The 27,190-nt window shown below is 45.3% G+C and overlaps 2 protein-coding genes and 1 pseudogene across 4 annotated transcripts in view; 1 reads left to right on the forward strand and 2 right to left on the reverse strand.

Moving 5' to 3' along the window:
• LOC135504984 (leucine zipper putative tumor suppressor 2 homolog) overlaps positions 1-4,020 on the forward strand; it is a 48,759-nt gene extending 44,739 nt beyond the window's left edge. For all 3 annotated transcript variants that reach the window (XM_064923973.1, XM_064923972.1, XM_064923974.1), the window contains one exon: positions 1,628-4,020. In XM_064923973.1, the coding sequence (XP_064780045.1) occupies positions 1,628-2,380 (753 nt within the window). In that variant the 3' untranslated portion in view covers positions 2,381-4,020. The remainder of the gene's footprint in view (positions 1-1,627) is intronic.
• Positions 4,013-18,433, reverse strand: LOC135504983 (PDZ domain-containing protein 7-like). Its single transcript, XM_064923970.1, has 16 exons — positions 18,245-18,433; positions 17,857-18,094; positions 17,379-17,516; positions 10,824-10,998; positions 9,907-10,089; positions 9,576-9,723; positions 8,754-8,814; positions 8,149-8,571; positions 7,842-8,006; positions 7,519-7,640; positions 7,325-7,416; positions 7,051-7,142; positions 6,869-6,940; positions 6,039-6,647; positions 5,701-5,801; positions 4,013-5,164 (listed from the first exon to the last, which is right to left on the reverse strand). The coding sequence occupies exons 2-16, from the start codon at positions 18,014-18,016 to the stop codon at positions 5,021-5,023; spliced, it is 2,685 nt and encodes an 894-aa protein (XP_064780042.1). The 5' UTR covers positions 18,017-18,094; positions 18,245-18,433; the 3' UTR covers positions 4,013-5,020.
• Positions 18,434-19,651: 1,218 nt separating this feature from the next.
• LOC135504986 (peroxiredoxin-like 2A) lies at positions 19,652-26,997 on the reverse strand (annotated as a pseudogene).
• Positions 26,998-27,190: the final 193 nt, after the last annotated feature.

Raw genomic sequence — 27,190 nt, forward strand, 5'->3', positions numbered from 1 at the left:
GCTTGGCCGTCTAATAATTTGGTCAGGTACAAATGTATTTGAACTCGGATGTCACGATCTGACATGGCAGGCAACTTTATAGGTTTAACATAAGATATTTGCTATTTTTGTCATGGTTTTGTCATGGCATGGTACATTTCTAAGCACTAATGAGCGAAGAGCCGTTTGTGAGCCAAATGGACAGGTCTTTTAGCTGAACGGAGCCAAATGATCCGGCTCACCAAAAAGACTCGGAATGCCCATCACTACTATACACTGAGTGTAGAAAACATTAGGAACACCTGCTCTTTCCATGACGTAGACCAGGGATGGGTAACTCCAGTCCTCGGGGGCCGGGGTGGTGTCACACTTTTCTCCATCCCTAGCAAACACTGCTGATTTTAAAGTAATTGCATTCTAAACTGAAGATCGTGATTAGTTGATAATTGAAGTCAGGTGTGTTAGCTGGGGAAAAAAGCGTGACACCAATCAGGCCCTCGAGGACTGGAGTTGCCCACCCCTGACAAACTAACCAGGTGAAAGCTATGAGCCCTTATTGATCCACTTCAATCAGTGTAGATGAAGGGGAGGAGATTGGCGAAAGAAGGATTTTTAAGCCTTGACATGGATTGTGTATGTGTGCCATTCAGAGGGTGAATGGGGGGGGGGGGGGGGGGGAATCAAAAGATTTAAGTGCCTTTGAACGGGGTACGGTAGTAGGTGCCAGGCGCACAGGTTTGAATGTGTCAAGAACTGCAACGCTGCTGTTTTTTTCACGCTGTGTATCAAGAATGGTCCATCACCCAAAGGACATCGAGCCAACTTGACACCAGCATTGGAGTCAGCATGGGCCAGCATCCCTGTGGAACGCTTTCGACACCTTGTTGTCTATGCCCTGACAGACATCTCTGTATGCCCATCGCAAGACCCACTGGTTGATGCTTATTTATAAAACCTTCTTAGGGGGGAATGAGGCCTATCTGAGATATCTACTGCAGTTCTCATCCTCCACATACAACACCCGTTCTGCCAGTCACATTCTGTTAAAGGTCCCCAAAGCACACACATCCCTGGGTCGCTCCTCTTTTCAGTTCGCTGCAGCTAGCGGCTGGAACGAGCTGCAACAAACACCCCCAACTGGACGGTTTTATCTCAATCTCTTCATTCAAAGACTCAATCATGGACACTCTTACTGACAGTTTTGGCTGCTTTGCGTGATGTATTGTTGTCTCTACCACCTTGCCCATTGTGCTGTTGTCTGTGCCCAATAATGTTTACCATGTTTTGTGCTGCTACCATGTTGTGTTGCTACCATGCTGTGTTGTCATGTGTTTCTGCCTTGCTATGTTGTCTTATGTCTCTCTTTATGTCGTGTGGTCTCTCTTATTGTGATGTGTTTTGTCCTATATTTAGTGTGTGTGTGTGTGTGTGTGTGTGTGTGTGTGTGTGTGTGTGTGTGTGTGTGTAATTTAATCCCAGGCCCCGTCCCCGCAGGAGGCCTTTTGCCTTTTGGTAGGCCGTTATTGTAAATAAGAATGAGTTCTTAACTGACTTGCCTAGCTAAATAAAATGTAGGCTGTTCTGAGGGCGAAAGGGGGTGCAACTGTTGTGTACACTGTGTATATGACACCAGTTGTGTTTCCTTCAGGTGTGTCAGAAGTCTGGGGAGATCTCCTTGCTGAAGCAGCAGCTGAAGGATGTCCAGGGGGAGCTGGCTCAGCGCGTGGGGGAGATTGTCTCTCTGCGTGGCCAGCTTCGGGACTCCCGTGGCGAGCTCGCCACAAGCCAGGCCCTGCTACAAGAGGCCACCTCTGCCGGCCGCCTGCGTACCCTGGAGCTGGAGGTGTGCCAGAACGAGCTGCAGCGCCGCAAGAGTGAGGCCCAGCTCCTCCGCCAGAAGGTGGGCCGCCTGGAGGAGGAGACGGCCCGCCTCCTCCCTGATGCCGCGGCCAATCAGACAAGCCCCCAGGACCCCGCCCACAATGGTAGTGGAGGCAGGCAGTGCCAGGCCTTCCCTGAGGGGGAAGAGCCACATTTGTTGACCTATGAGAGCGACGAGGCCAAGGCCAAGCGGGCCTATGAGAGCGAGGCCCTCCAAAGCCTCCGGGTGCAGATGGAGAGTCTGAGGGCGGAGTTAGCCACAGAACGCCAACGGGGGGAGGAGCAGGCGTGCAGCTTTGAGGAGGAGCACAGGGTCTGGCAGGAGGAAAAGGACAAGGTGATCCAGTACCAGAAACAGCTGCAGCAGAACTACGTGGGGATGTACCGGAAGAACCGGGAGCTGGAGGGAATGCTGCGGGAGCTCAGTCTAGAACTGGAGACCCGGGACGAGCTGGAGGAGCAGGACGAAGGCAGTGGCAACGAGATCAACTTTGACGAGATCACCGCTACTGAGATCTGACACCACCACCTTCTCTCTCTGTGTCTTCCCCTCTCTCTATCCGCCATATGCATGTGATCCACTAGGAGCATCTACAGGAAGCCACGAGAGCCTCTATAATTGCTTAGTAGGTCACTTTAGAATCCTTCAGTAGGTCTCCATCAGGGTCAGTATGGTATGTAGCAGTCTTTTTATAGTTGGTCTACTCTGCCTATGTTCCTGCGCTTCCACTTCGTCTCACAAATGTCTTCTTATGGTTGACTCCCTCTGGCTAATGTCGACGCACGCGCACACACACTTCCACAAAAGAATGCGCGCACACACACAGCGGCTGTTTCTAGTCTATATTTCAAAATGCAGTTGGCGCATGGACATTCTAAGCAGATATGACTCATTTGGTTTGTTTCCTTACCTTTTTAAGATTAAGCTGGGCTTATTGTGTTAAATCTAATAGAAGACTACCAACATGTCTAAGACCTTGATATTAAGCACACTAACGTACCACTGCGACAAGCAGCTTTGGAGGGTTGAAATTATTGGGCCTTTCTGGAACTGGAGCAACCCAATTTCAGCCCTTATTGGCTTTAAATCGTACAAACGCAGTGTGATCTGATGTGACAGTGGGAGAGTACGCTGACCGGGAGAGTGATGGTGGAGTCAGATGAGTCTCGTACAGCTTGGAGGAGATAAATCCTGTCTTTCTGTGGTATTCACTGAACATCATGTAACTCCTCCTATTCCCTAGAAATGTGTACTTCCTCCTTATTCACTGTGTGTTCTTGGGAGGTAGAGCCTGATAACACTTGTTTTCTTCGGAGTGTTCTCAAATACAACAGGTTCATTGGCAAAAAAAAAAAGAAGGGAAGCGCTTCAATGTTACGATTACCAAAGGTCTCCTCATTCCATGACATATTTGAGTATCTAAATATGGACATTAGTGATCTCGAATTTCCCTATTACACACACACACACACACACAGGATGTAATTTCATTTGGAATTTGCACAGTATCATCAGCGAGCAAAACGGACACCGTGGAAATTCAAAAGGAAACATGTCATTAAAGCACACTCTGATATGCTTTCTATTGTTGTGAAGATAATCTGCTTTCCTTTTTGTGATCTGTCTCTCGCAGAAGTACAATAGCATGGATGGATTCATCTATGTGGATCGTTGTTTCTCTGAAAATATTTGTATGCAGCTCTGGCCGTTTTGTGAACGTGCTTTTTGTACAGGTGAGAGGAGCTTGGTCTTTTATAAAGTAAAATTAGACTGGCCAAACTATGACTGTTATCTTTTCAAATTCTGTATAAAGAAGTACACCCATTCACAAAAGACAGACACTTACTGTAAATGTCCCCCATATCGCTGTTAACCCTTCATTGTAGATATCCCTAGTACTGACAAATCACATATGGGGAAATATAGATATGATCTATTTCAAAATAAACATAGCCACTGTGAATAGACCAAAGCAATGTCCCATGTCCTTACAGTACCATGTCTGCATATTGACATTTGAGTGAATGCCACTTCCATGGTTCAATATTTCATTTTTTTTAATCCTCAGCATTTGTATGAAGACATTAAATGTATATTTTCATGCTGTAAATTTATTGTACCAACTGACTGTTTTTAATAAAACCATTGATAAAAATGCATAGCTGCTTTTAAATGGCTTACTGATTTGACATCTATTAGATGCTCTTTATTTTATGTTAAGTCCTGTTTATACAGTGTGCTAACATGTCACTCTCCTGTACCCAGATTGTGTCGCCTGTAGACATTTCACCAAGAATTGGAGAAACTCAGGTCATGTTTACACCTGATATCAACATGTGACTTTCCAATTAAGAGGAACACTATCAGTTTATGGCTCGGTGTGTCTTATACATGGTAATAACATTACCATCAACTGACAGGTGGATCCAAGCCTGCCATCTTCTGGTCACAAGCAGGTGTGCTAGCCACTGCTCCACACTGGCTCAGACCATAGCCAATGATAGAGGCCAAAAGGCTGTAATTAGCATGAGCTGATCCCTCCTGGTGAGCCTGGAGTCATGTTCAACTGAGTCATCAGGAGGGATCTGCCAATCTTGAAGAAGAAAATTGACTACTTCAAAATAGAGATTGCCTCAATGGCGCTGCCCATGCTGTCACAGGCGCTATAATGGCACATAGAGGACTCTATGGCTCGGACAGACACCATTCGTTCAGTTCACAGGGGTCCTGGAAGGCACTCGGATTACAGTTTGCATAAATTAGCCAGTGTGTTTAAATGACTTAAGTAAAGTATTGTCCTAAGAAATATGTGTATATTTATTTTACATCATTTGTGAAAGTCTGATGTGATAATTTAATAGATTATAACAAATAATGAAAAGTGAAAGATTGTGTGAACTGGTGCTTTAGGCCAGCAGACACATCACTAGCCGCTGGTTCCCATGGCAGCAGGTCTCTTAGTCCCTTCATTTGATTGACCAGATCCTTCTTGTTCACCATAGAGGAAACAGGAGTTTCCTATTAACCCACAGAATTCCTTCAGATCCTCACTTTTCACTCCTCACTCTTCTCCCCTTCTTCCAACACACTGTAGTTCTGTTTGTGTTGTTTCTAGTCTCTTTAGGTCTTGGGCCTCCAGGTCAAAGACCCAGTCTTGGGTCAAGGGCTTTTGGGGACTTTGACTATAAACACCATGGGGTCTTTGGCCTTGTTGCTGAAAGCCCTGCGGATGATCTCCACAGCGTGGGGGTGAGTCACGCCCTGCAGGGACACTCCATCCACTGACACCAGCTCAAATCCAGCCTGGGGATGCAACCAGAGGAAGGAAGGTTAGAGAGAATACATTTGTCGTGTGCATGCTCTGTTGCTCTAGTTTGTGCACAAACATGCACACACACATTGCAGTCTTTCAATTCAACATCACGTTACGTTGTTATTTGAGCGCAATCATTCTGATTGCATTGCTCTCTGTTCTCTTTCTATAATGTGGTGCCAGAGTCTAAATGCACCGGTTCAAAACATGCATTACGCAAATAATACCCCCCCCCCCTCTACTCTGCCCTCAAGTAAAAGAGCTCCTTCATGAGGCTTATTATTGAGATGAGATGACCTTGGGCTTCTATCTCATCACTATGTTTGATTTCATCACTAGCTACATTCATATTTCCATTAATCAGGTCAATTCAAATTAGTTGGAAAAGATCTGAATGGAATGTGTGGCGTGATGTTCATAAGGTGAAATGCTTATCTGAACGGTGGTTTATGGGTCATGTTGCAATGAAACCGGTTGTAGCCTTAGAGCTTAGAACAGGTCATAACACAGGATAGAACAGGTGTACCTTCAGGACTTCACACGTGGAGGCGGCTCCTCCTGGGAAGATCTTCTCTATCTTCACCACCGGCTGCACCTTAGACTCCATCCCACCAGAGATACTGATCCCTGGACCAGTAAAACAAAGGCAGTATTACATACGTAATCAATCAAAAGTGTTGAATTGTATGAGTGAAACATCACATTTGCATTGGCTCTGTTGTAAGAGCTACTTTGCTGACCCCTTTCTATAATAATTCATTCATAAATGCATATTACAGAGAAGTACTGGAGGTGCAGCTGTTTGGTAAACCATGAGGACGGCAAACTGTGACAAAGTGACATAAGAATTTTACACAAACTCACCCAGTGACTGCTTAGTCTTGGAGATGCTGACGGTTTTGAACTCGTACTCTATGACCGGAGCGCTGCCATTGAGGCCATTCTCAGAGGAGCTGGGATGACCGTTCACCCGCTCCCTTCCCAACCCCTCTGCTGTGAAGTCAGTGTCCAGGCCAGAGCCAAACACCTGGGACAACAGGGGCCTGCTGCGTCGAGGAGCGCTCTGCAGAGTGAACACAGTTTCTTTCTCCTTTTTACCCTTGGAAGTCCCATTCCTGAAGGGAGACCTCCCCCGCTCTGAGATGGTATTTCCCTGGTCCATTGACACATCAAAGTGGACGGAGCGGACCGTACCACTGTGTTCTTGTAGCGGGGAGCGGGAGTCGGTGGTATTGCTGTGGGCCAGCAGCCAGTTGGGGAGCAGGGGATTGACGGAGAGAGGATGGAGGGAGTCTGAGGAGGCGTAGCCATCCACTGGGACATCCAGCAGGGGGGGGAATGCTCTGGAGGTATGGGTGTGCTGCTGCCGGGGACTCTGGGACGCAGACAGACGCAGACGCTCTAGCTCCTCCAGCAGCTGGCTCTCCCTCTCCACCTCCTGGGCACTGTGGAGCTCAAAGCCACCCTGGAAGTCTACATGGGGATTCAGGAGTCAGTAACAACCAAGATCCTGGAGAGCAGACTTGTGTTCCAACACGACTTTAAAACCGGTTTCCAATAATCATGGTCTTCAACCTGAACCACAATTAGTTGAATCAGGTGTGACTGTGCTGGGCTGGAACAAAAGCCCGCACTTCCTCCCCCAAGAATGAATTAAAGAAACACTGCTATACTGCAGATGGGACCGTACTGACCTGGAATGGGGGTGATGAGGTGTCGTCTGGGGGCTCGTCCAGACTGGGGGGAGCGCAGAAGTGGGGATCTGACTACATGATAAAGGGGTAATTTAAAGAATGGAAACGCTTTCCTTTAAATGTATTGCTGAATGTATGGGTAGAGTGTACATTACTCTATGAATATGCATGTCTTTCCTCACCAGAACGGTACTTCAAGATATCATAGGCCTCCACTTCGAATAGGACCACCATGTTGTTGAAAAGCCCTAGGTCAGCTGGAGGCAGCAGCATTCTAAAGCGGGAGACAGAGAGTTATTAGCTTATAAAAAGAACAGGATTGTTTTCATTGTCCAGTTATCAAATAATTGGATTTGTGAGTTAAGCCGAATACTAAATCTGTCAACTGGCCGCTCCCCTTCCTATCTAAATCCTTAAAGTGAATGTTGTTACTATTATTGTTGCCTCTCTGTGTACCTGATCTCTCTCAGCAGCAGCAGCTTCTCAGGCCGGTCCAGCACGGCCAGCAGGTGGCGCACCAGGTTCTCCACCACACGCTCTGTTATGTACTGCAAGATAATAGTGACTATAACACACAGCATGCAAAAATCCATGGAATAAGGATGATAACAGTTCATATTTTCAGTGCCCCTCCTGCCCAGGCCCCATACCCGTCGGCAGGTCTTCATGACGGAGGCCACCTCGTCCTCACTCAGCAGCCTGCGGGCCATGCCCTCCACCACCCCCAGCATCTCTGGGTCCGGCCCGCTGGGTCTGCGCCTGCGCTCCCCATCTAGGGACATAACCAACACCCAGCTGATTGTAGAATACCAACTCAACTCTATAACAAACCAGCCCTGGTTTTAGCCATACTTATACTCAGACACATTGACTCGCAATGACAAGAGTAAAACTGGTTGAAATAACAGCTAGTTGCACCATTGACTAACGTTATTCTCTTATAGTCTACAGGATCATTGAAGGTACTACTAACCTCCGCCAGCCCCAGATTTGGGGGGGGACTTGGAGCGCCCCTTGGAGGTGTCTCTCCTGCGACCCCTGAACAGCAGGTTGACAAAGGTCTTGGAGCGCTGCAGGGTGCTCCTCTCAGGATTCTTCCCTCCTTTCTGCTGTTTCCTCTGCTTCGTCTGCTTCACCTCTATGGCAGGACAGGAAGGAGACAGGGCCTCAACCAAACCAGACTACACTCAGTCATTTTACAAAAACAGGTTCTCCTGAGTTGTCCAATCGTTGCAGTAAACTCCCTTTCTATCTAAACCAGTCCACCACTCTGGCCTCACCTGCTACAGTGACCTGGCTCTGGGAGCGATGGATGGGCTGACTCGGTCTACTGAGGGCCATTAGGACGGCCGTTTTGGGGGACTCTCCTCTCCCCCTGCCTCCCTCCCCTCCCTCCCCCCGGATGGCCGAGTCCTGCAGGAGGGTGGTGGCCCCCAGGCTGTGGCTCGTGTCCGCACCCATCCTGTGAGGTGAGGGGTCGGTCTGGATGGCGGTGTCAGTGCGCTGGCCAGACCCTGACGTCTGGTCCTCAGTAGAGATACAGACGTCCACCATGTCCATGCCGAAGGGCAGGCTGGGGGGGAACATGACCTGAGACAGTCCGCTCAGAGAGGAGACAGGAGTCCCAGAGGACAAGGATGAGGCAGAGGAGTTGGAGTCCGAGCCCTGGGAGGAAGACTGCCGAGTCCCATTGCCACTGGCCACTGAGAGGTAGGAGACACACACATCAGCACAGATGGTGTTTTGTTTTGGATTGTTTGTGCGGAAAATATATATTCAAAAATAAAAGTTAGCAAAAGTCACCAGTGACACGTTGCTTTCTTAAATAATTCAAAAACACACCTGAAACATAATATAGGCTACATGAGGTAAGATGGTTACATACACTTGTTAAGCCATCTGTATTCTGCCACCATCTCCTTGTAGGCAGGGTATCGTCCCGCTTCCTGCAAAGATTCGGCCAGAGATATGCAAATAGGTTACAGTAGAGTTCTTGACCCGTTCACAGGATCAAGAGTAACTCTAGAACCACAAAGACAGAGTCATATATGACGTAGAGAAAGAGCAGCAAAAAGGTCCACACGTCGACAACAAGCAATTGAAATCGTTTTCTTCCCAACACATATTCCACCTTTGACATGCTTCGTACGGTTATTTTCCCTAGTACTGGTAATAGTGTTTCCCTTTTTAAAGAGGGGCCAAGGCGAGGTAAAGAATTGGAGAACATTAAGGTACAAAACGCGCCTGTGTGCTTTTGATCATCACCTGATCCTGGCCAGGCTGCCTGGTGAATAATGCATGCGGCCTGGCTATTTTTCACAGTGCGAAACCCAACCCGCCACAGGTAAAGTGAGCGAGCAATATTACGACTGTACGCCAGCTGTCTGCCCTGCCACGCAACCTGCTCTCTTGGTGTGTGTGTGTGTGTGTGTGTGTGTGAGTGAGAGAGACAGTGAGTGAGTGACTGTGGGCCATTTTCACTGACCAATGGAGAGTAGTCATGGTTCATTCTGGAAGGTGATACACCTTCATTACCAGGTCATCAATACACCAAGAAGCATGGATCTCCACGTGTAAATATGAACGCAGCGGTGGACAAAAATCTACAACAGTCTCATTTGGACCTATATTGAATCTCAGGCTCTAATTGTCTGTTTTCAAAGTCTTCGAAGTTCCAGGTAGAAGGTCAAAGGTCAACCTCACTCACCTTGATGGTCAGCATGATGTGTGTGTGGCTCTTCAGCACCTCCACGGCACTGCTGTGACTGATGTCCTCAAAGCTTACACCGTTGGCCGCAAGGATCTGGTCGCCCATATTGATGCCGTTCCGTTCACCCAGACCGCCAGGATCCAATCTGACACAGCACATATCATAATATCACTAAACAGAGCCGGGCATAAGAGTCCGGCACAGCACAGGAAATACAGACACTGCAAACTAAGCAAGGATTTAAATTCTGAATTCAAAAAGCGGGTTCAACTTTATTTCAAACTATTTCTTTGTTTCTCAAGCTGGAGATGTTGCAGTATGAGCCTACTTGGAGACGTAGATGCCCAGGCCGAACTCCTTGCCCCCTCGGATGTTGAAGCCCAGGCAGTAGTCATCTGAGGTGGTGTAGATGTGGATAATCCTCCGCAGGGCCCCATCTGAGCTGGCCACCGAGGCGGAGGGTGTACGCCCACTCTCCTCCACCACCATCCTACCGTGGATCAGATCCACCCTGCAATGGAGATATGTTATGGGGTCAAATGTTTTCGTGATGTATACTGGCACATATGGATACACACTGCTTTATTACCAGTCATCAAACCATTGATATATACTGAGTGTACAAAACATTATGAACATTATGCTCTTTCCATGACAGACTGACCAGGTGAATCCAGGTGAAATCTATGATGTCACTTGTTAAATGCACTTCAAATCAGTGTAGATGAAGGGGAGGTGACAGGTTTAAAGAAGGATTTTTAAGCCTTGAGACAACTGAGACATGGATTGTGTATGTGCCATTCAGAGGGTGAATGGGCAAGACAAAATATTGAAGTGCCTTTAGACGGGGTATGGTAGTAGGTGCCAGGCACACGGGTTCTGTCAAGAACTGCAACGCTGCTGTTTTTCTTACACTCAACACTCAGTGTATACTGGTGCATAAGGATATACACTGCAATAGAGTTATACTCACTAACATTTAGGCTAGGAGTAATCGAACCATTGATATATACTGTATACATGTATCAAATACATGTGAAGACATGATCAGACCTATTTAAGTACTTAAAGACAGAACTATGGAATTTAAGTTGCTCGTTAGATAAAGCTTTATTGACAGGATTCTAACTAGACACAATCGAATCAGTAAGACAATTCAAGGGGTGAAATGAACTCACAATTCCAAACTGTGGCTCTGAATTGACAGACAAAATGTGTAATTTATAATTGGAGGTCTGTGCTTACCAGGTGGTCTTCTCTTTGGAGTAGCGGATACCGGGTACTTTGCCCACACGTCTCACCACCATCCTCAGTCTGTTGTTCCCTGTCAGGACTTTAACTGCACTGCTCATAGTGATGCTCTCCAAGCTCACCCCATTCACCTCCACCAGCTTGTCCCCCACACACAGGCCTGCCTGCTCTGTGGACATATGCAGTGCATTCGTAAAGTATTCAGACCCCATGACTTTTTCCACATTTTGTTACGTTGCAGCCTTATTCTTATAAAAAAAAATATTTTTTTTAAAAATCCATAAGTATTCAGACCCTTTACTCAGTACTTTGTTAAAGTCCCTATGGCAGCGATTACAGCCTCAAGTCTTCGTGGGTATGACGCTACAAGCTTGGCACACCTGTATTTGGGGAGTTTCTCCCATTCTTTTCTGCAGATCCTCTCAAGCTCTGTCAGGTGGGATGGGGAGCGTCGCTGCACAGCTATGCTCGATCGGGTTCAAGTCCGGACTCTGGCTGGGCCACTCAAGGACATTCAGAGAAATTGCATTTGTAAAAATGGCGCCGGAGCAGAAGGCAGACGTTTTACGTGCCCCCAACCGATTGTGTATTTGTTCGTTTATGTGCGTTGTTTAACTTATTTTTTTGTACATAATGTCGCCGCTACCATCTCTTATGACCGAAAATAACTTCTAGACATCAGGACTGCGATGACTCATCATGGACTAGCAAAATCGGTTTTCTTCTTTCACGACCCGACGAGCCCGAGGCGGAGGATATACGGCTCCCTCTGGAACAGGCTCCGACCCCAGTGATCTGCATGAAGAGGAGGTAGAGAAAGAGAGCCCGGAGGGCGGGCTGCCTTCTGAGGAGTGACTTAAATGTAAATGAGTAGGAGGTGATCGAATAAACCCCCACTCCCCTCAATTCTGCTCGCAAACATGCAATCTGTGAACAATAACATGGATGAGTTATCGGGAAGATTAAACTACTAACGGGACATTAAAAACAGTAACATCTTATGCTTCACGGAGTCGTGGCTGAGCGACGACTATCAACATACAGCTGGCTGGTTATACGCTGTATCGGCAGGATAGAACAGCAGCGTCTGGTAAGACAAGGGGCGGCGGTCTATGTATTTTTGTAAACAACAGCTGCTGCACGATTATCTAAGGAAGCCTCAAGCCATTTTTTGTTTCACATGATAAGCTGCAGACAACATTACCTACCGAGAGAGTTTCATCTATATTCTTTGTAGCTGTTTACATACCACCACAGTCAGAGGCTGGCACTAAGCATTGAATGAGCTGTAATTCAGCCATAAGCAAACAAGAAAACGCCCACCCAGAGGCGGCGCTCCTAGTAGCCGGGGACTTTAATGCAGGGAAACTGAAATCAGTTTTACCTCATTTCTATCAACATGTTAAATGTGCAACCAGAGGGAAAAAAACTCTGGACCACCTATACTCCACACACAGAGATGCATACAACACTCACTCGCCCTCCATTTGGCAAGTCTGACCATAATTCTATCCTCCTGGTTCCTGCTTACAAGCTAAAATTAAAGCAGGAAGCACCAGTGACTAGATCAATAAAAAAGTGGTCAGATGAAGCAGATGCTAAGCTACAGGACTCTTTCGCTAGCACAGACTGGAATATTTTCCGGGATTCCGCCAATGGCATTGAGGAGTACACCACTGTCATTGACTTCATCAATAAGTGCATCGATGACGTCGTCAACCATAGTGACTGTACGTACAATTGAAGTCAGAAGTTTACATACACCTTAGCCAAATACATTTAAACTCGGTCTTGGTCAGTTAGGATCACCACTTTATTTTAAGAATGTGAAATGTTAGAATAATAGTAGAGTGATTTATTTCAGCTTTTATTTCTTTCATCACATTCCCAGTGAGTCAGAAGTTTACAAACACTCAATTAGTATTTGGTAGCATTGCCTTTAAATTGTTTAACTTGGGTCAAATGTTAGCCTTCCACAAGCTTCCCACAATAAGTTGTGTGAATTTTGGCCCATGCCTCCTGACAGAGCTGGTGTAACTGAATCAGGTTAGTAGGCCTCCTTGCTTGGACACACTTTTTCAGTTCTGCCCACAAATGTTCTATAGGATTGAGGTCAGGGCTTTGTGATGGCCACTCCAATACCATGACTTTGTTGTCCTTAAGACATTTTGCCACAACTTTGGAAATATGCTTGGGGGTCATTGTCCATTTGGAAGACCCATTTGCGACCAAACTTTAAGTTCCTGACTGATGCCTTGAGATGTTGCTTCAATATATCCACGTAATTTTCCTTCCTCATGATGTCATTTATTTTGTGAAGTGCCCCAGTCCCTCCTGCAGCAAAGCACCCCAACAACATGATGCTGCCACCCCCGTGCTTCACTGTTGGGATGGTGTTCTTCAGGTTGCAAGCCTCCCCTTTTTTCCTCCAAACATAACGATGGTCATTATGGCCAAACAGTTAAATTATTGTGTCATCAGACCAGAGGACATTTCTCCAAAAAGTACGATCATTGTCCCCATGTGCAGTTGCAAACCGTAGTCTGGCTTTTTTATGGCGATTTTTGCAGCAGTTGCTTCTTCCTTGCCAAGCGACCTTCCAGGTTATGTCGATATAGGACTCGTTTTACTGTGACTATAGATACTTTTGTACCTGTTTCCTCCAGCAACTTCACAAGGTCCTTTGCTGTTGTTCTGGGATTGATTTGCACTTTTTGCACCAAAGTACGTTCATCTCTAGGAGACAGAACGCTTCTCCTTCCTGAGCGGTCTGACGGCTGCGTGGTCCCATGGTGCTTATACTTGCGTACTATTGTTTGTAAAGATGAACGTGGTACCTTCAAGCGTTTGGAAATTGCTCCCAATGATGAACCAGACTGGTGGAGGTCTACAATTATTTTTCTGAGGTCTTGGCTGATTTCTTTTGATTTTCCCATGATGTCATGCAAAGAGGCACTGAGTTTGAAGGTAGGCCTTGCAATACATCCACAGGTACACCTCAAATTGACTCAAATGATGTCAATTAGCCTGTCATGGCTTTAGAAGCTTCTGATATCATTTTCTGGGCTGTTTAAAGGCACAGTCAACTTAGTGTATGTAAACTTCTGACCCACTGGAATTGTGATACAGTGAATTATAAGTGAAATAATATGTCTGTAAACAATTATTGTAAAAATGACTTGTGTCAGTCTTAACAGACTTGCCAAAACTATAATTTGTTGACAAGGAATGTGTGGAGTGGTTGAAAAACGAGTTTTAATGACTCCAACTTAAGTGTATGTAAACTTCCGACTTCAACTGTACATACCCCAACCAGAAACCATGGATTACAGGCAGCATCCACACTGAGCTAAAGGCTACAGCTGCTGCTTTCAAGGAGCGGGACTCTAACCCGGAAGCTTATAAGAAATTCCGCTATGCCCTCCGATGAACCATCAAACAGGCAAAAGCTTCAATACAGGACTAAGATCGAGTCATACTACACCGGCTCTGACGCTCGTCGGATGTGGCAGGGCCTGCAAACCATTACAGACTACAAAGGGAAGCACAGCCGAGAGCTGCCCAGTGACACGAGCCTACTGGATGAGCTAAACCACTTCTATGCTAGCTTTGAGGCAAATGACACTGAAACATGCATGAGACCACCAGCTGTACTGGAAGACTGTGTAATCACGCTCCCCACAGCCGATGTGAGTAAGACCTTTAGACAGGTCAACAGTCACAAGGCTACAAGGCCAGACAGATTACCAGGACGTTGTCTTCACTGACATTTTCAACCTCTCCCTGTCCGAGTCTGTAATACCAACATGTTTTAAGCAGACCACCATAGTGCCTGTGCCCAAGAACACTAAGGTAACCTGCCTAAATGACTACAGACCCGTAGCACTCACGTCTGTAGCCATGAATTGCTTTGAAAAACTGGTCATGGCTCACATCAACACCATCAACCCTAGACCCACTCCAATTTGCATACCGCCCCAACAGATCCACAGATGATGCTGTATCTATTGCACTCCACACTGCTCTTTCCCACCTGGACAGAAGGAACACCTATGTGAGAATGCTATTCATTGACGACAGCTCAGCGTCGTGCCCTCAAAGCTCATCAATAAGCTAAGGACCCTGGGACCAAACACTTCCCTCTGCAACTGGATCCTGGACTTCCTGATGGGCTGCCCCAGACATCCGCCACGCTGACCCTCAACACAGGGGCCCCTCAGGGGTGTGTGCTCAGCCCCCTGCTGTACTCCCTGTTCACTCATGACTGCACGGCCAGGCACGACTCCAACACCATCATTAAATTTGGCAATGACTCAACAGTAGGCCTGATCACCGACAACAACGAGACAGCCTATAGGGAGGAGGTCAGAGACCTGGCCGTGTGGTGCCAGGACAACAACTTCTCCCTCAATGTGATCAAGACAAAGGAGATGATTGAGGATTACAGGGAAAAATGGGGCCGAGCATGCCCCCATTCTCATCGACGGGGATGCAGTGGAGCAGGTTGAGAGCTTCAAGTTCCTTGGTGTCCACATCACCAACAAACTAACTTGGCCCAAGCACACTGACAGTCGTGAAGCGGTCATGACAAAACCTATTCCCCTCAGGAGACTGAAAATATTTGGCATGGGTCCTCAGATCATCAAAAGGTTCTACAGCTGCACCATCGAGAGCATCCTGACTGGTTGCATCACTGCCTGGTATGGCAACTGCTCGGCCTCCGACCACAAGGCACTACAGAGGGTAGTGCAAACGGCCCAGTACATCACTGGGGCCAGGCTTCCTGCCATCCAGGACCTCTGTACCAGGCGGTGTCAGAGGAAGGCCCTGAAAATTGTCAGACTCCGGCCGCCCTAGTCATAGACTGTTCTCTCTGCTACCACATTGCAAGTAGGACCTAGACTTGGCGCTCCAGTACAAGAGGCTTCTAAACAGCTTCTACCCCCATCTAGTCAAATGGCCACCCAGACTATTCACATTGCCCCCCCCCCCTCCCCCCCCTCCACACCACTGCCACTCTCTTGTCATCTATGCATAGTCACTTTAATTAACTCTGTCTACATGTACATACTACCTCAACTAACCGGTTCCCTTACACATTGACTTTGTACCGGCACATCCCTGTATATATTATTTTTTACTGCTCCTCTTTAATTACCTGTTACATTTTTCTTATTCTTATCCATGTTTTTTTTAAACTGCACTGTCGGTTATGGGCTCGTAAGTAAGCATTTCACTGTCTCAAAGTCACTCCCGCGTTGTCTTGGCTGTGTGTTTAGGGCTGTTGTCCTGTTGGAAGGTGAACCTTCTCCCCAGTCTGAGGTCCTGAGCGCTCTGGAGCAGATTTTCATCAAGGATCCCTCTTTACTTTGCTCCGTTTATCTGTCCCTCGATCCTGACTAGTCTCCCAGTCCCTGCCGCTGAATAACATACCCACAGCATGATGCTTCCACAACCATGCTTCACCGTAAGGATGGTGCCAGGTTTCCTCCAGACGTGAAGCTTGGCATTCAGGCCAAAGAGTTCAATCTTGGTTTCATCAGACCAGAGAATCTTGTTTGTCATGGTCTGAGAGTCCTTTCGGGGGCTTTTGGCAAACTACAAGCATGCTGTCATGTGCCCTTTACTGAGGAGTGGCTTCCTTCTAGCCACTCCACCATAAAGGCGTGATTGGTGGAGTGCTGCAGAGATGGTTGTCCTTCTGGAAGGTTCTTCCCTCAACACAAAGGAACTCTGGAGCACTGTCAGAGTCACCATCGGGTTCTTGGTCACCTCCCTGACCAAGGCCCTTCTCCCCCGATTGCTCAGTTTGACAGGGTGGGCAGCTCTAGGAAGAGTCTTGGTGGTTCCAAACATCTTCCATTTAAGAATGATGGAGGCCACTGTGTTCTTGGGGACCTTCAATGCTGCAGAAATCTTTTGGTACCCTTCCCCAGATCTGTGCCTTGCCACGATCCTGTCTCGAAGCTCTACAGACAATTCCTTTGACCTCATGGCTTGGTTTTTGCTCTGACATATACTGTCAACTGTGGAACCTTATATAGACAGGTGTGTGCCTTTCCAAATTATGTCCAATAAATTTAATTTACCACAGGTGGACTCCAATCAAGTTGTAGAAACATCTCAAGGATGATCAATGGAAACAGGATGCACCTGAGCTCAATTTCGAGTCTCATTTCAAAGGGTCTGAATACTTAAATATTTGCATTTATTTATTTGCAAACATTTCTGAACCTGTTTTCGCTTTGTCGTTATGGGGTATTGTGTGTAGATTGATGAGGGGGAAAAAATTATTTAATACATTTTAGAATAAGGTTGTAACGTAATAAAATGTGGAAGACGTCAAGGGGTCTGAATACTTTCCAAATGCACTGTACAGTACATGCATGGACACAGACATACAGATGCAGACGCTCACACACACAGTCGGTCTCTCAATTTAAAAACAGTCAAGGTAGAACTGTGTCACTCATGTTATGTCACACCTGTCATGTGTAGACTAAATGTGTAACACAGATATATATATAGTTGTCTGGATGTATTGCTTACCTGCGGAGCTGTTGTCCTCTACCTTGCTGACAAAGATGCTGAGGCCGTGCTCTGAGCCTCCACGCACGCTGAAGCCCAGCCTGCCGTCCTCACTCTTATCCACTGTGACCGTATGGATGTCCTCACTGTCATCTCCACCTGACAAACACGTGATAGTTCAATACAGATACTACCAGGTGAACGCAAAGGGGAAATTCTGTTGTAAAGTTGAGTGACACTTTGATAATATAAGGATCACAAAAAGGCACCTTTTGCCTGTATGTCTTACGAAGTTAATTTTATGCCACAATTTATAATCTGTCTTCAAAGAGCTCAACACATTAATTAAGAAAACAAATGGTGCTTAACATGGCCGTGTAGCAGTATATGGATTGTGATGAGGCGAAGCCTATATGCCAGACACTGGTCATGCCTTAGAGGGCACGATGATCTGATCTGAGCCGATCTCTGGTGTGGTGTATCAGAGCGGCAGCCTCACCGTCCACAGGAGAGTTGATGAGGATGACCCGGCCCATGGGGGAGGAAGATCGGATTCCCCGGCGCTGCTGCTGCTTCCGGAGGAGGTGGTGCGTAGCCGTGCCTGACCTCTGAGTCCCGGGGGCTGCGTCCCTGCGGGAGGGGTCTGACGAGTGAGCCATGGCCAGGAGCTGGGTCCTCTTTCACACACGCCTACCCAGTACACACTCCTCCAGGGGCTCAGCGCTGGATGAAGGAGCCTAGAACAGAAGGAGATGGAGGCTCAGGGTTGATGAAACCAGATAATAGTACAATTCAATGGCTTGAAATTGTCATAAATGCATGCACCTAAAGCCAGAACATAAACTAGCAGAATATATTGGTACGATTTGAGTAGCATGGTAACTTACCAGTGCAGATGGGTGGTTTGTGACATGTTGGCAGACCCTCCACCTCCCTGGACTCACACTCTGGTCCATTCCTGGCCATGGTGAATCTCACTCCCCCGCCTAACACCATGAGAAACACAGACCTGTCCAGTGTATGCAGTAGGTCAGATATCATGCAGGATCAGATACCTCATCCAATTGAATAACCAACCAAATGTTATGTGCGAACTGATAAGGATAGATGTTGCTCAATTATTTCCAAACATGCTGCAATTCCTTAGATCATATCGACTGTAGGTTGAGCAATGATGAACGGCTGAGCTCTTTTTGATAACGGGTTCTTAAGCTTACTTTCATCAACCTGCCTGACCCAATTACAGACACGATGTCACATGCTTTCGATGCCATGGATACCTTGGACTAAACTTAACCCAATGCGTGATAAACCCCAATGCGTGATAAACCCGGTGTCGTCATGAAGGAGGATTTCCCCCATGCGCCTAAGGCTTGTTGGGACCTTGGACAGCGACGTTGAACTAACTGCGTAAATAGAATGCGCTGTTGACAGCATTATGTTACTCAAGCATCCAAACTACTGGCATGTAAAGTAGGCCGGCCTTAAAGCACACTTTCCTTACTATCATATGTTTTTATTAGAGATGCGTTATCTGCGGAGTTCGTCAACAACAGCAACAGCCTGGGAGCTGTACAATAGCCTACCGTGGCATGTCTTGCCATTTCTATATAGCCTTATTAAAATAAATAAATAAAATAAAGCACTTCGACAAAATGAATGGTGCGGCTAATAAATACATTTATAAAAACTAAAGCGTTGATATTGTGCAGATATTCACCAGCAATGACTGACTACTAAGTTGCTGGAAGGTGTTAACGTTACATTTAATTCACTCGACAGCATACAGGTATCCTAGGATAAACTCAGGCTATTGTTTTACCGGATGTTTAAGTTTGAACATTACCTTTGTCCATGTTGTGTTGAATGACCGAGCTCACCTGGGAAAAGCGCAAAGCTATCGAAGTCCCGCCCTCTCCATCAATGTGATTGGATGTCTTCATTTTGACTGGGACACAAAACTGCTTTCAGATTGGCTGCTGAACCAGCTCATCGTTCCTCTGCGTAGGAAATACAGGGAGGCAACTCATAGCAAATAGGCATACTATATCCTAATTTTATGAGCCATATTTTTATAAAAGCCATAATAATCCATTTCGATATCAAATAAAGGTATTTGATCAAATCCACTGTGTCCTGACATAAAAGCAGTCTTCATTTAGAGCGTTGGGCCAGTGACCGAAAGGTTGCCGAATCGAATCCCCGAACTGACAAGAGGAAAATCTGTCGTTCTGCCCCTGATATCCCCCTTGTTCATGTTTTTGTTATTACATCGTCTAAATGATACTCCAGGGGAAACAAAAGGCTCAGTTTATTGTCCGTCAGGGTATACAGTACAATGAAACACACTTTTATCAGCCTGTCTGGTATGAGCTGGTTGGAGTGGTGGAACTGAGTGTGATGCATCAGCTCTGGTCCCTCAACAGTTTAGACCCAGACCATCATTAACACACTCACAGAACTACAACACCTTCAGCATTGTTCGAAGACATATCTAACATAGCGAAGTGACTTGTGCAACACACCCTTACTGAACACTGAGGTCAAAATAGATCTATATACTTCCTTTATGTTTTCTTTGTATACGAATCAGACATTTTTCTTAGCTTCTGTATATTGCTGAAGTCTTTGCTTTGCCTACCATACATACACTGAACAACATTTTTACGCATCATGTAAAGTGTTGGTTTCATGAGCTGAAATAAGATCCCAGAAATGTTCCATATCCACATAAAGCTTATTTCTCTCAAATATTGTGCCCAACGTTGTTTACGTCCCTGTTAGTGAGCATGTATCCTTTGGCAGTGGGGTTATGGTATGGGCAGGCATAAACTAAGAACAACGAACACAATTGCATTTTAATCAATGGCAATTTGAACACAGAAAAATACCCTGACAAGATCCTGTTGCCATCATGAGGCCCATTTTTGTTTAAGGTACAGTACCAGTCAAAAGTTTGGACACACCTACTCATTCAAGGGTTTTTCTTTACTTTTACTATTTTCTACATTGTAGAATAATAGTGAATATATCAAAACTATGAAATAGCACATATTGAATCATGTAGTAACCAACAAAGTGTTAAACAAATCAAAATATAAAATATATTAGATTCTTCAAAGTAGACACCCTTTGCCTTGATGACAGCTTTGCACACTGTTGGCATTCTCTCAACCAGCTTCACCTGGAATGCTTTTCCAACAGTCATGAAGGAGTTCCCATATATGCTGAGCACTTGTTGGCTGCTTTTCCTTCCCTCTGCAGCCCAACTCATCCCAAACCATCTAAATTGGGTTGAGATCGGGTGGTTGTGGAGGCCAGGTCATCTGATGCAGCACTCCATCACTTTCCTTCTTGGTCAAATAGCTCTTACACAGCCGGGAGGTGTGTTGGGTCATTGTCCTGTTGAAAAACAAATGATAGTCCCACTGAGTGCAAACCAGATGGGATGGTGAATCGCTGCAGAATGCTGTGGTAGCCATGCTGGTTAAGTGTGCCTTGAATTCTAAATAAATCAGACTGTGTCAACAGCAAATAACCATCACACCTCCTCCTCCATGCTTCACGGTGGGAACCACACATGTGGAGATCATCCACTCAAAAAGACAGAGGTTGGAACAAAAAATCTAAAATTTGGACTCATCAGACCAAAGGACAGATTTCCACCGGTCTAACGTTCATTGCTCGTGTTTCTTGGCCCAAACAAGTCTCTTCTTCTTATTGGTGTCCTTAGTAGTGGTTTCTTTGCAGCAATTCAACCATGAAGGTCTGATTCATGCAGCTCCTCTGTACAGTTGATGTTAAAATGTGTCTGTTAATTGAACTCTGTTAAGCATTTATTTGGGCTGTAATTTCTGAGGCTGGTAACTCTAATGAACTTATCCTCTGCGGCAGAGGTAACTCTGGGTCTTCCTTTCCTGTGGCATTCCTCATGAGAGCCAGTTTCATCATAGTGCTTGATGGTTTTTGCGACTGCACTTGGAGAAACTTTCAACATTCTTGATTGACTGACCTTCATGTTTTAAAGTAATGATGGGCTGTTGTTTCTCTTTTCTTATTTGAGCTATTCTTGTCATAAAATGGATTTAGTCTTTTTTGTCTGTATACCAACCCTACCTTGTCACAACTTGATTGGCTCAAACACATTAAGGAAATACATTCCACAAATTAACTTTTAAGAAGGAACACCTGTTCATTGAAATGCATTCCAGGTGACTACCTCATGAAGCTGGTTAAGAGAATGCCAAGAGTGTGCAAAGCTGTCATCAAGGCAAAGGGTGGCTACTTTGAAGAATCAAACATTTAAAATATATTTTTATTTGTTTGACACTTTTTTGGTTACTACATGATTCAATATGTTTTATTTCCTAGTTTTGATGTCTTCACTATTATTCTACAATGTAGAAAATAGTAAAAATAAAGAAAAACCCTTGAATAAGTAGGTGTCCAAACTTTTGACTGGTACTGTATCTGTGACCAGCATATGCATATCTGTATTCCCAGTCATGTGATATTGCCTAATGAATGTATTTAAATTGATTGATTTCCTCATATGAACTGTAACTCAGTTAAATCTTTGGAATTGTTGAATGTTGCATTTATATTTTTGTTCAGTATACAATAATATGTCAAATTAGTTTGTGACATACAGTACATGTACACTACTTCTGAGGCCTTGAGAAAATTCACGGCCATCTTTCAATATCTTTTCTATTTCCCCTTCTTGATCTTCTTTGCCGCCTGCAGGACAGAGGGATGGTCAGCTTTGTCCCCAAACTCCTTCTCCCGGTGCTCCAGCAGAATACCCTTCAGAATACCACACAACATTTAAAATATATATGATTCACTAAAAACAAATGTAAACTCATATAATGAAACCAGTAGGGGAAATGAGGAACTTACCTGTTTCCCTGCTCCAATCACATAAACACCACCGAGGATGAAGCCCTCCCCCTTCTTGTTACCCTGGTAACCCTTCTTCCTGGCTCGAAGGAGGTTCTGCCACACCCCCAGACGAGCCAGACCAAGACCCAGTCCCATCCTCCTCGGCTTGGGACCATAGAAACATTGCTGTAAAAGACAACTTCCTATCAAAGGTCTTTCTCACATGACCTGATTGGAGAAAAGTTCAGCGAATTTAACTGACCTTCTCATCCACAAAAATCTCCCCATTGAAGTAGGGTCTGAAGTTCTGGATCTCTGTGCCGATGTCCTCCTTCACTACGGCATACAGAGAGACCCCAAGCTCCTCCAGCTGGGGCTTCAGAGAGGACAGCTCAGCGGCCTCCTGGAGAATGAGTATATGTGCACAATTCCATGAGTATACACAGCCACATATATACAGCATGCATACACACTCATAACCCTACAAATATACTGTACCTCTCTGCATAAGGATCATCCGGGGCGCCTCACAGCCATGAGTACCGCACCAGTCTTTTCCCACAGACTCCTGGCTTTAACAGTCTTATCTGCCAAGACACAACCAACAATATTGCACACAATAGTAAGAAGCTTTCAGGTGTATACGTTACATATTTAAATTAACACTGGCACTGAATCAAAGACCACTCCACTGCTGGGAGATTATTCTTGAAGTGCTTTTCCTTTAAAAGCTAAATCAGCTGATGAAAGTTAATCAGTAAAGATTTTGTTTTGGTCTCACCGGCTGTGGATGTTGATTTGAGCTCCATGTTCTCCAAGTGCTCCAGAGTGGACGGGGCTGACTTGGTCAGGAACAGGTCAGTGTTGGCCAAGATAAGGCCAGCCAGCCAGACAACCAGCACGCCGAGGCCCACAGACCAAACACTGAGGGACAGGGGCTCCCCCTCCAGGAGGAAAGACAGCACTGCAGGGACAGACAAAACGGATTGAAAAGGTCCAATGCAGACATTTTTATCTTAACATCAAATCATTTCTGGGTAACAATTAAAGTTGCTTACTGTGATTGTTTTCAATACAAATGGTCAAAAAGAAACAAAAAAAGCTTCTTCGCAAAGAGAAATTTCTCCAGCAAGAATCTTACTAGGACTGTCTGGAAGTGGTCTGAGTGAGGAGGGGAAAACAGAACATTTGCTGTTGTTGGCAGAGAGGTTAACTCTTTCTTATTGATCTATTAACTTATTTACTTCATGGTGAGGTCACAATGGAAAGCCAGAACAGAGAAAAACATTGTTTTTGACTGCACTGGGCCTTTAACACACCAAAGCCCTATTAATTTTCTCTACCTTGTCATTGACCACATATACATGCACACAGTATTCTGGCTAGTAGCTCATATCCAGTTTACGGTCTTATTTGGGATACGCTAGGAACAGTGGGTTAACTGCCTTTTCAGGGGCAGAACAACAGATTTGTACCTTTTCAAACCCCCGAGCTGACCTTGCAAGTCCAACTAGTCCAATGCTCTAACCACTAGGCTACCCTGCCACTCCGACTGTAGGCCTATAACCACTCACATGTAGTGTGCTATAATATAAACTCCTGCAGAATTATGCATTTCTTGCAGTAAAATGATACTGCTGTTAATTTGTTTCAAGGAACAGCAGTGAAAAATATATTAATTTATTTCAGCGTCTCTTGATAAAATGCAAATGTGGGTGTAATGTGTTATCGTTGACACTTACGCAAGCAGACAGTCGGTCGATTTCAACTATATACACATAAAATATGCACTCAATACAAACTTAAGTCTTACACTACATGATCAAAAGTATGTGGTAGCCTAGCAGGGTAGACTAGTGGTTAGAGCATTAGACTAGTAACCGGAAGGTTGCAAGTTCAAACCCCCGAGCTGACAAGGTACAAATCTGTCGTTCTGCCCCTAACCCACTGTTCCTAGGCCGTCATCGAAAATAAGAATTTGTTCTTAACTGACTTGTCCTAGTTAAATAAAGGTCTAAAAAAAAATGTGGACATGTCAAACAGCTCATTCCAAAGTCATGGGCATTTATATGGAGTTGGTCCCGCCTTTGCTGCTATAACAGCCTCCACTTGTTGTTGGAACATTGCTGCTGGGACTTGCTTCCATTCAGCCACAAGAGCATTAGTGAAGTTGGGCAATTAGGCCTGGCTCATAGTCTGTGTTCCAATTTATCCCAAAGGTGTTTGATGGGGTTGAGGTCAGGGCTCTGTGCAGGCCAGTCAAGTTCTTCCACACAGATCTTTGTGGACAGGGGAAATGTCATGCTGAAATAGGAAAGGGCCTTTCCGAAACTGTTGGAAAAACAGAATCATCTAGAATGTCGCGTTAAGATTTCCCTTCACTGAAACTAAGGGGCCTAGCCCAAACCATCAACAAAAACCCCAGACCATTATTCCCCCTCCACCTAAATGTACAGTTGCCACTATGCAGTTAGATTTTTCCTGGCATCCACCAAACCTATATTTGTCCGTTGGGCTGCAGAGAGCTTTACACCACTCCAGCTGACGCTTGGCATTGCGCATGGTGATCTTAGGCTTGTGTGCATGCGGCTGCTCGGCCATTTAATGACACTCCCACCAAACAGTTATTGTGCGGATGTTGCTTCCAGAGGCAGTTTGAAACTCGGTAGGGAGTGTCCCAAGCTACAGCACTCAGAGGTCCCGTTCTGTAAGCTTGTGTGGCCTACCACTTCACAGCTGAGCCATTGTTGCCCCTAGACGTTTTCACTTCACAATAAAAGCACTGATGACATTTGGCACAGGACCAATCTCCACTGTTTTTATGCCTGCCCATACCTTAAATCCCACTGCCACCATGGGGCACTCTGTTCACATCAGCAAACTGCTCGCCCATATGACGCTGTACTGACAAATTCTTTAAAATGACATTATGGTAGAGAAATTAACATTAAATTATCTGGCAACAGCTCTGGTGGACATTCCTGCAGTCAGTATGCCATTTGTACACACCCTCAACTTGAGACATCTGTAGCATTGTGTTGTGACAAAACCACACATTTTAGTGGCCTTTTATTGTCACCAGCACAAGGGGCACCTGTGTAATGATCATGCTGTTTAATCAGCTTCTTGATAATCCATCCACTCGACTGGTGTGGCATATGTTGGCAAAGGAGAAAATGCACACAAACAGGGACATAAACAAATGTGCGCAACATTTTCTTAAATAAGCTTTTTGTGCATATGGAGAATGTTTGGGATTTTTGTATTTCAGCTCATGAAACCACTTTACATGTTTATATTTTTGTTCAGGGGAGATTAACGCATTCATTCTATCAATGTAAAGACATTCTGGTGAGCACTACTGTATTTGGTCTTCTGGGACAACAAGTTGGGCTATGACAGAAAAGCTGCATGTATCTAACTATAATAGACAAATGGCCTACCAAAAGTTGGAAATTACTCACTTTGAAGTCTAAGAACAGCATATCCCAGGCATCTTATCAGGGTTTCTCAACCGTGATGCCTTTTTGGGTAATTGTAAACGAGTTATGCAAAAACAGAATACTTGAATATCCCAAGTAACAGGATATCGATGCGCATACAGGCGTGGTCAGTAGTATACACTTTCTAAATCCTCATGGATTTAAAAGGAATCGGTTGGGGCGGGGTGATATTTATCAGCCCATTCCTTTGAGATCTATGAATGGATGTGTACAAGGCCATACTTTGGGGGGGGATTTAGTCTCAACAGACCAACACTATCTTCAGTAGATACAGTTCTCAGAGCAAGTGTGGAAGTTAACAGCTGTTTCATGTTAAAGGTATTGGTGTACGTGAAGCCAATGAGAACCTGATTTGCTCCGGTAGAATTCCAGATGACCCACCTCCCATTTCTGTGACAGTACATTTCCTAACTGAGGAGCCATGGTGTTGCCTTTGCCCTGGTTGATTCAAGGGCACATTGCGTCCCAACCATGACTCAGTTCTTCTGATAAGGCTCCATTTGTATTATCTCATGAAAGCAGTCTCTCAGAAGAGAGGTCACGGATACAGGCCTTCAGACATTTACACTGCATCACAATCCCCTCCATTGGACACAGCTACATTTTGTAAGCTGTAGATCACATCTTATGTGACATTGCAACATGTCATGCATACACAGAAAACCACCTGATTCAGGACAGGGCTATTACCCAATTTATCAAAACCTGATGAATCAATTCTGAAACATTTCTGCTTAGTTATTTGGGCAGTTGCAAAACAGAGCAAGGTCCTTTTGGGAAGGGGGAGGTGACAGCCATAGTATCACTGACAAGCGCACACATTGGGCGTTCACAGTATGTTCAAGAAAACGAGCCAATTACCCAAGACGTAAAATGTAGATGTACGGCTGTATCCAAGACAGTCAAAGTTGAACAAATACATGCGTTTACCACTAGTAATTAACCCTAGTCACTAAGCATTTAGAGACAATTCCGTGTGGCAGCTGATGTGCAAGTGGCAGTTTAAAAGTTGAAGCGCAAGGAGTGAGTCCACCATTCTTCATACATTTACATTGTACAAAATCCCTGTATAGACAGTCAACTTGTTTACCTCTAGTTCTGAAAATAAGTGCACATGCATTAATAAGTATCATATTTAAGGCCTAAGAGACAAAAGAATACCAACTTGTTGCTGTAGATTTCCCAGGACATAGAACAATAGACAGGACATGCAGTGTTGCGCGTCTGTCCAACAGTGAAGTCCGGATGTCACACACCCTATACTCGCCAGAGGCGAGTCATTTGAGGCTGCCAGAGGGTCATTTGAATGATTGAGAATTCAGCCAATCACAGCCCTTACACTATAAAAAATAGTGACTGACTTTTAGGTGCCTAGAGCTAGCCTAGGTCTTATTAAAACAGTCAAGACAAATGCACATCATTAAACACTGGAAACCTAACTAATTG

The sequence above is a fragment of the Oncorhynchus masou genome, chromosome 18 (assembly GCF_036934945.1).
Source record: "Oncorhynchus masou masou isolate Uvic2021 chromosome 18, UVic_Omas_1.1, whole genome shotgun sequence".
Classification (NCBI taxonomy): Eukaryota; Metazoa; Chordata; class Actinopteri; order Salmoniformes; family Salmonidae; genus Oncorhynchus; species Oncorhynchus masou.

What these genes read in the sequence shown, in the direction of transcription:
- LOC135504983 (XM_064923970.1), bottom strand. Translation starts at nt 18,016, where the DNA reads ATGGCTCACTCGTCAGACCCCTCCCGCAGGGACGCAGCCCCCGGGACT. An exon ending in TCCAAAGAGAAGACCACCTG is followed by an intron (nt 10,090 to 10,823) that starts GTAAGCACAGAC and finishes TCTCCATTGCAG; the next exon opens with GGTGGATCTGATCCACGGTA. An exon ending in TCATGAAGACCTGCCGACGG is followed by an intron (nt 7,417 to 7,518) that starts GTATGGGGCCTG and finishes ATTATCTTGCAG; the next exon opens with TACATAACAGAGCGTGTGGT.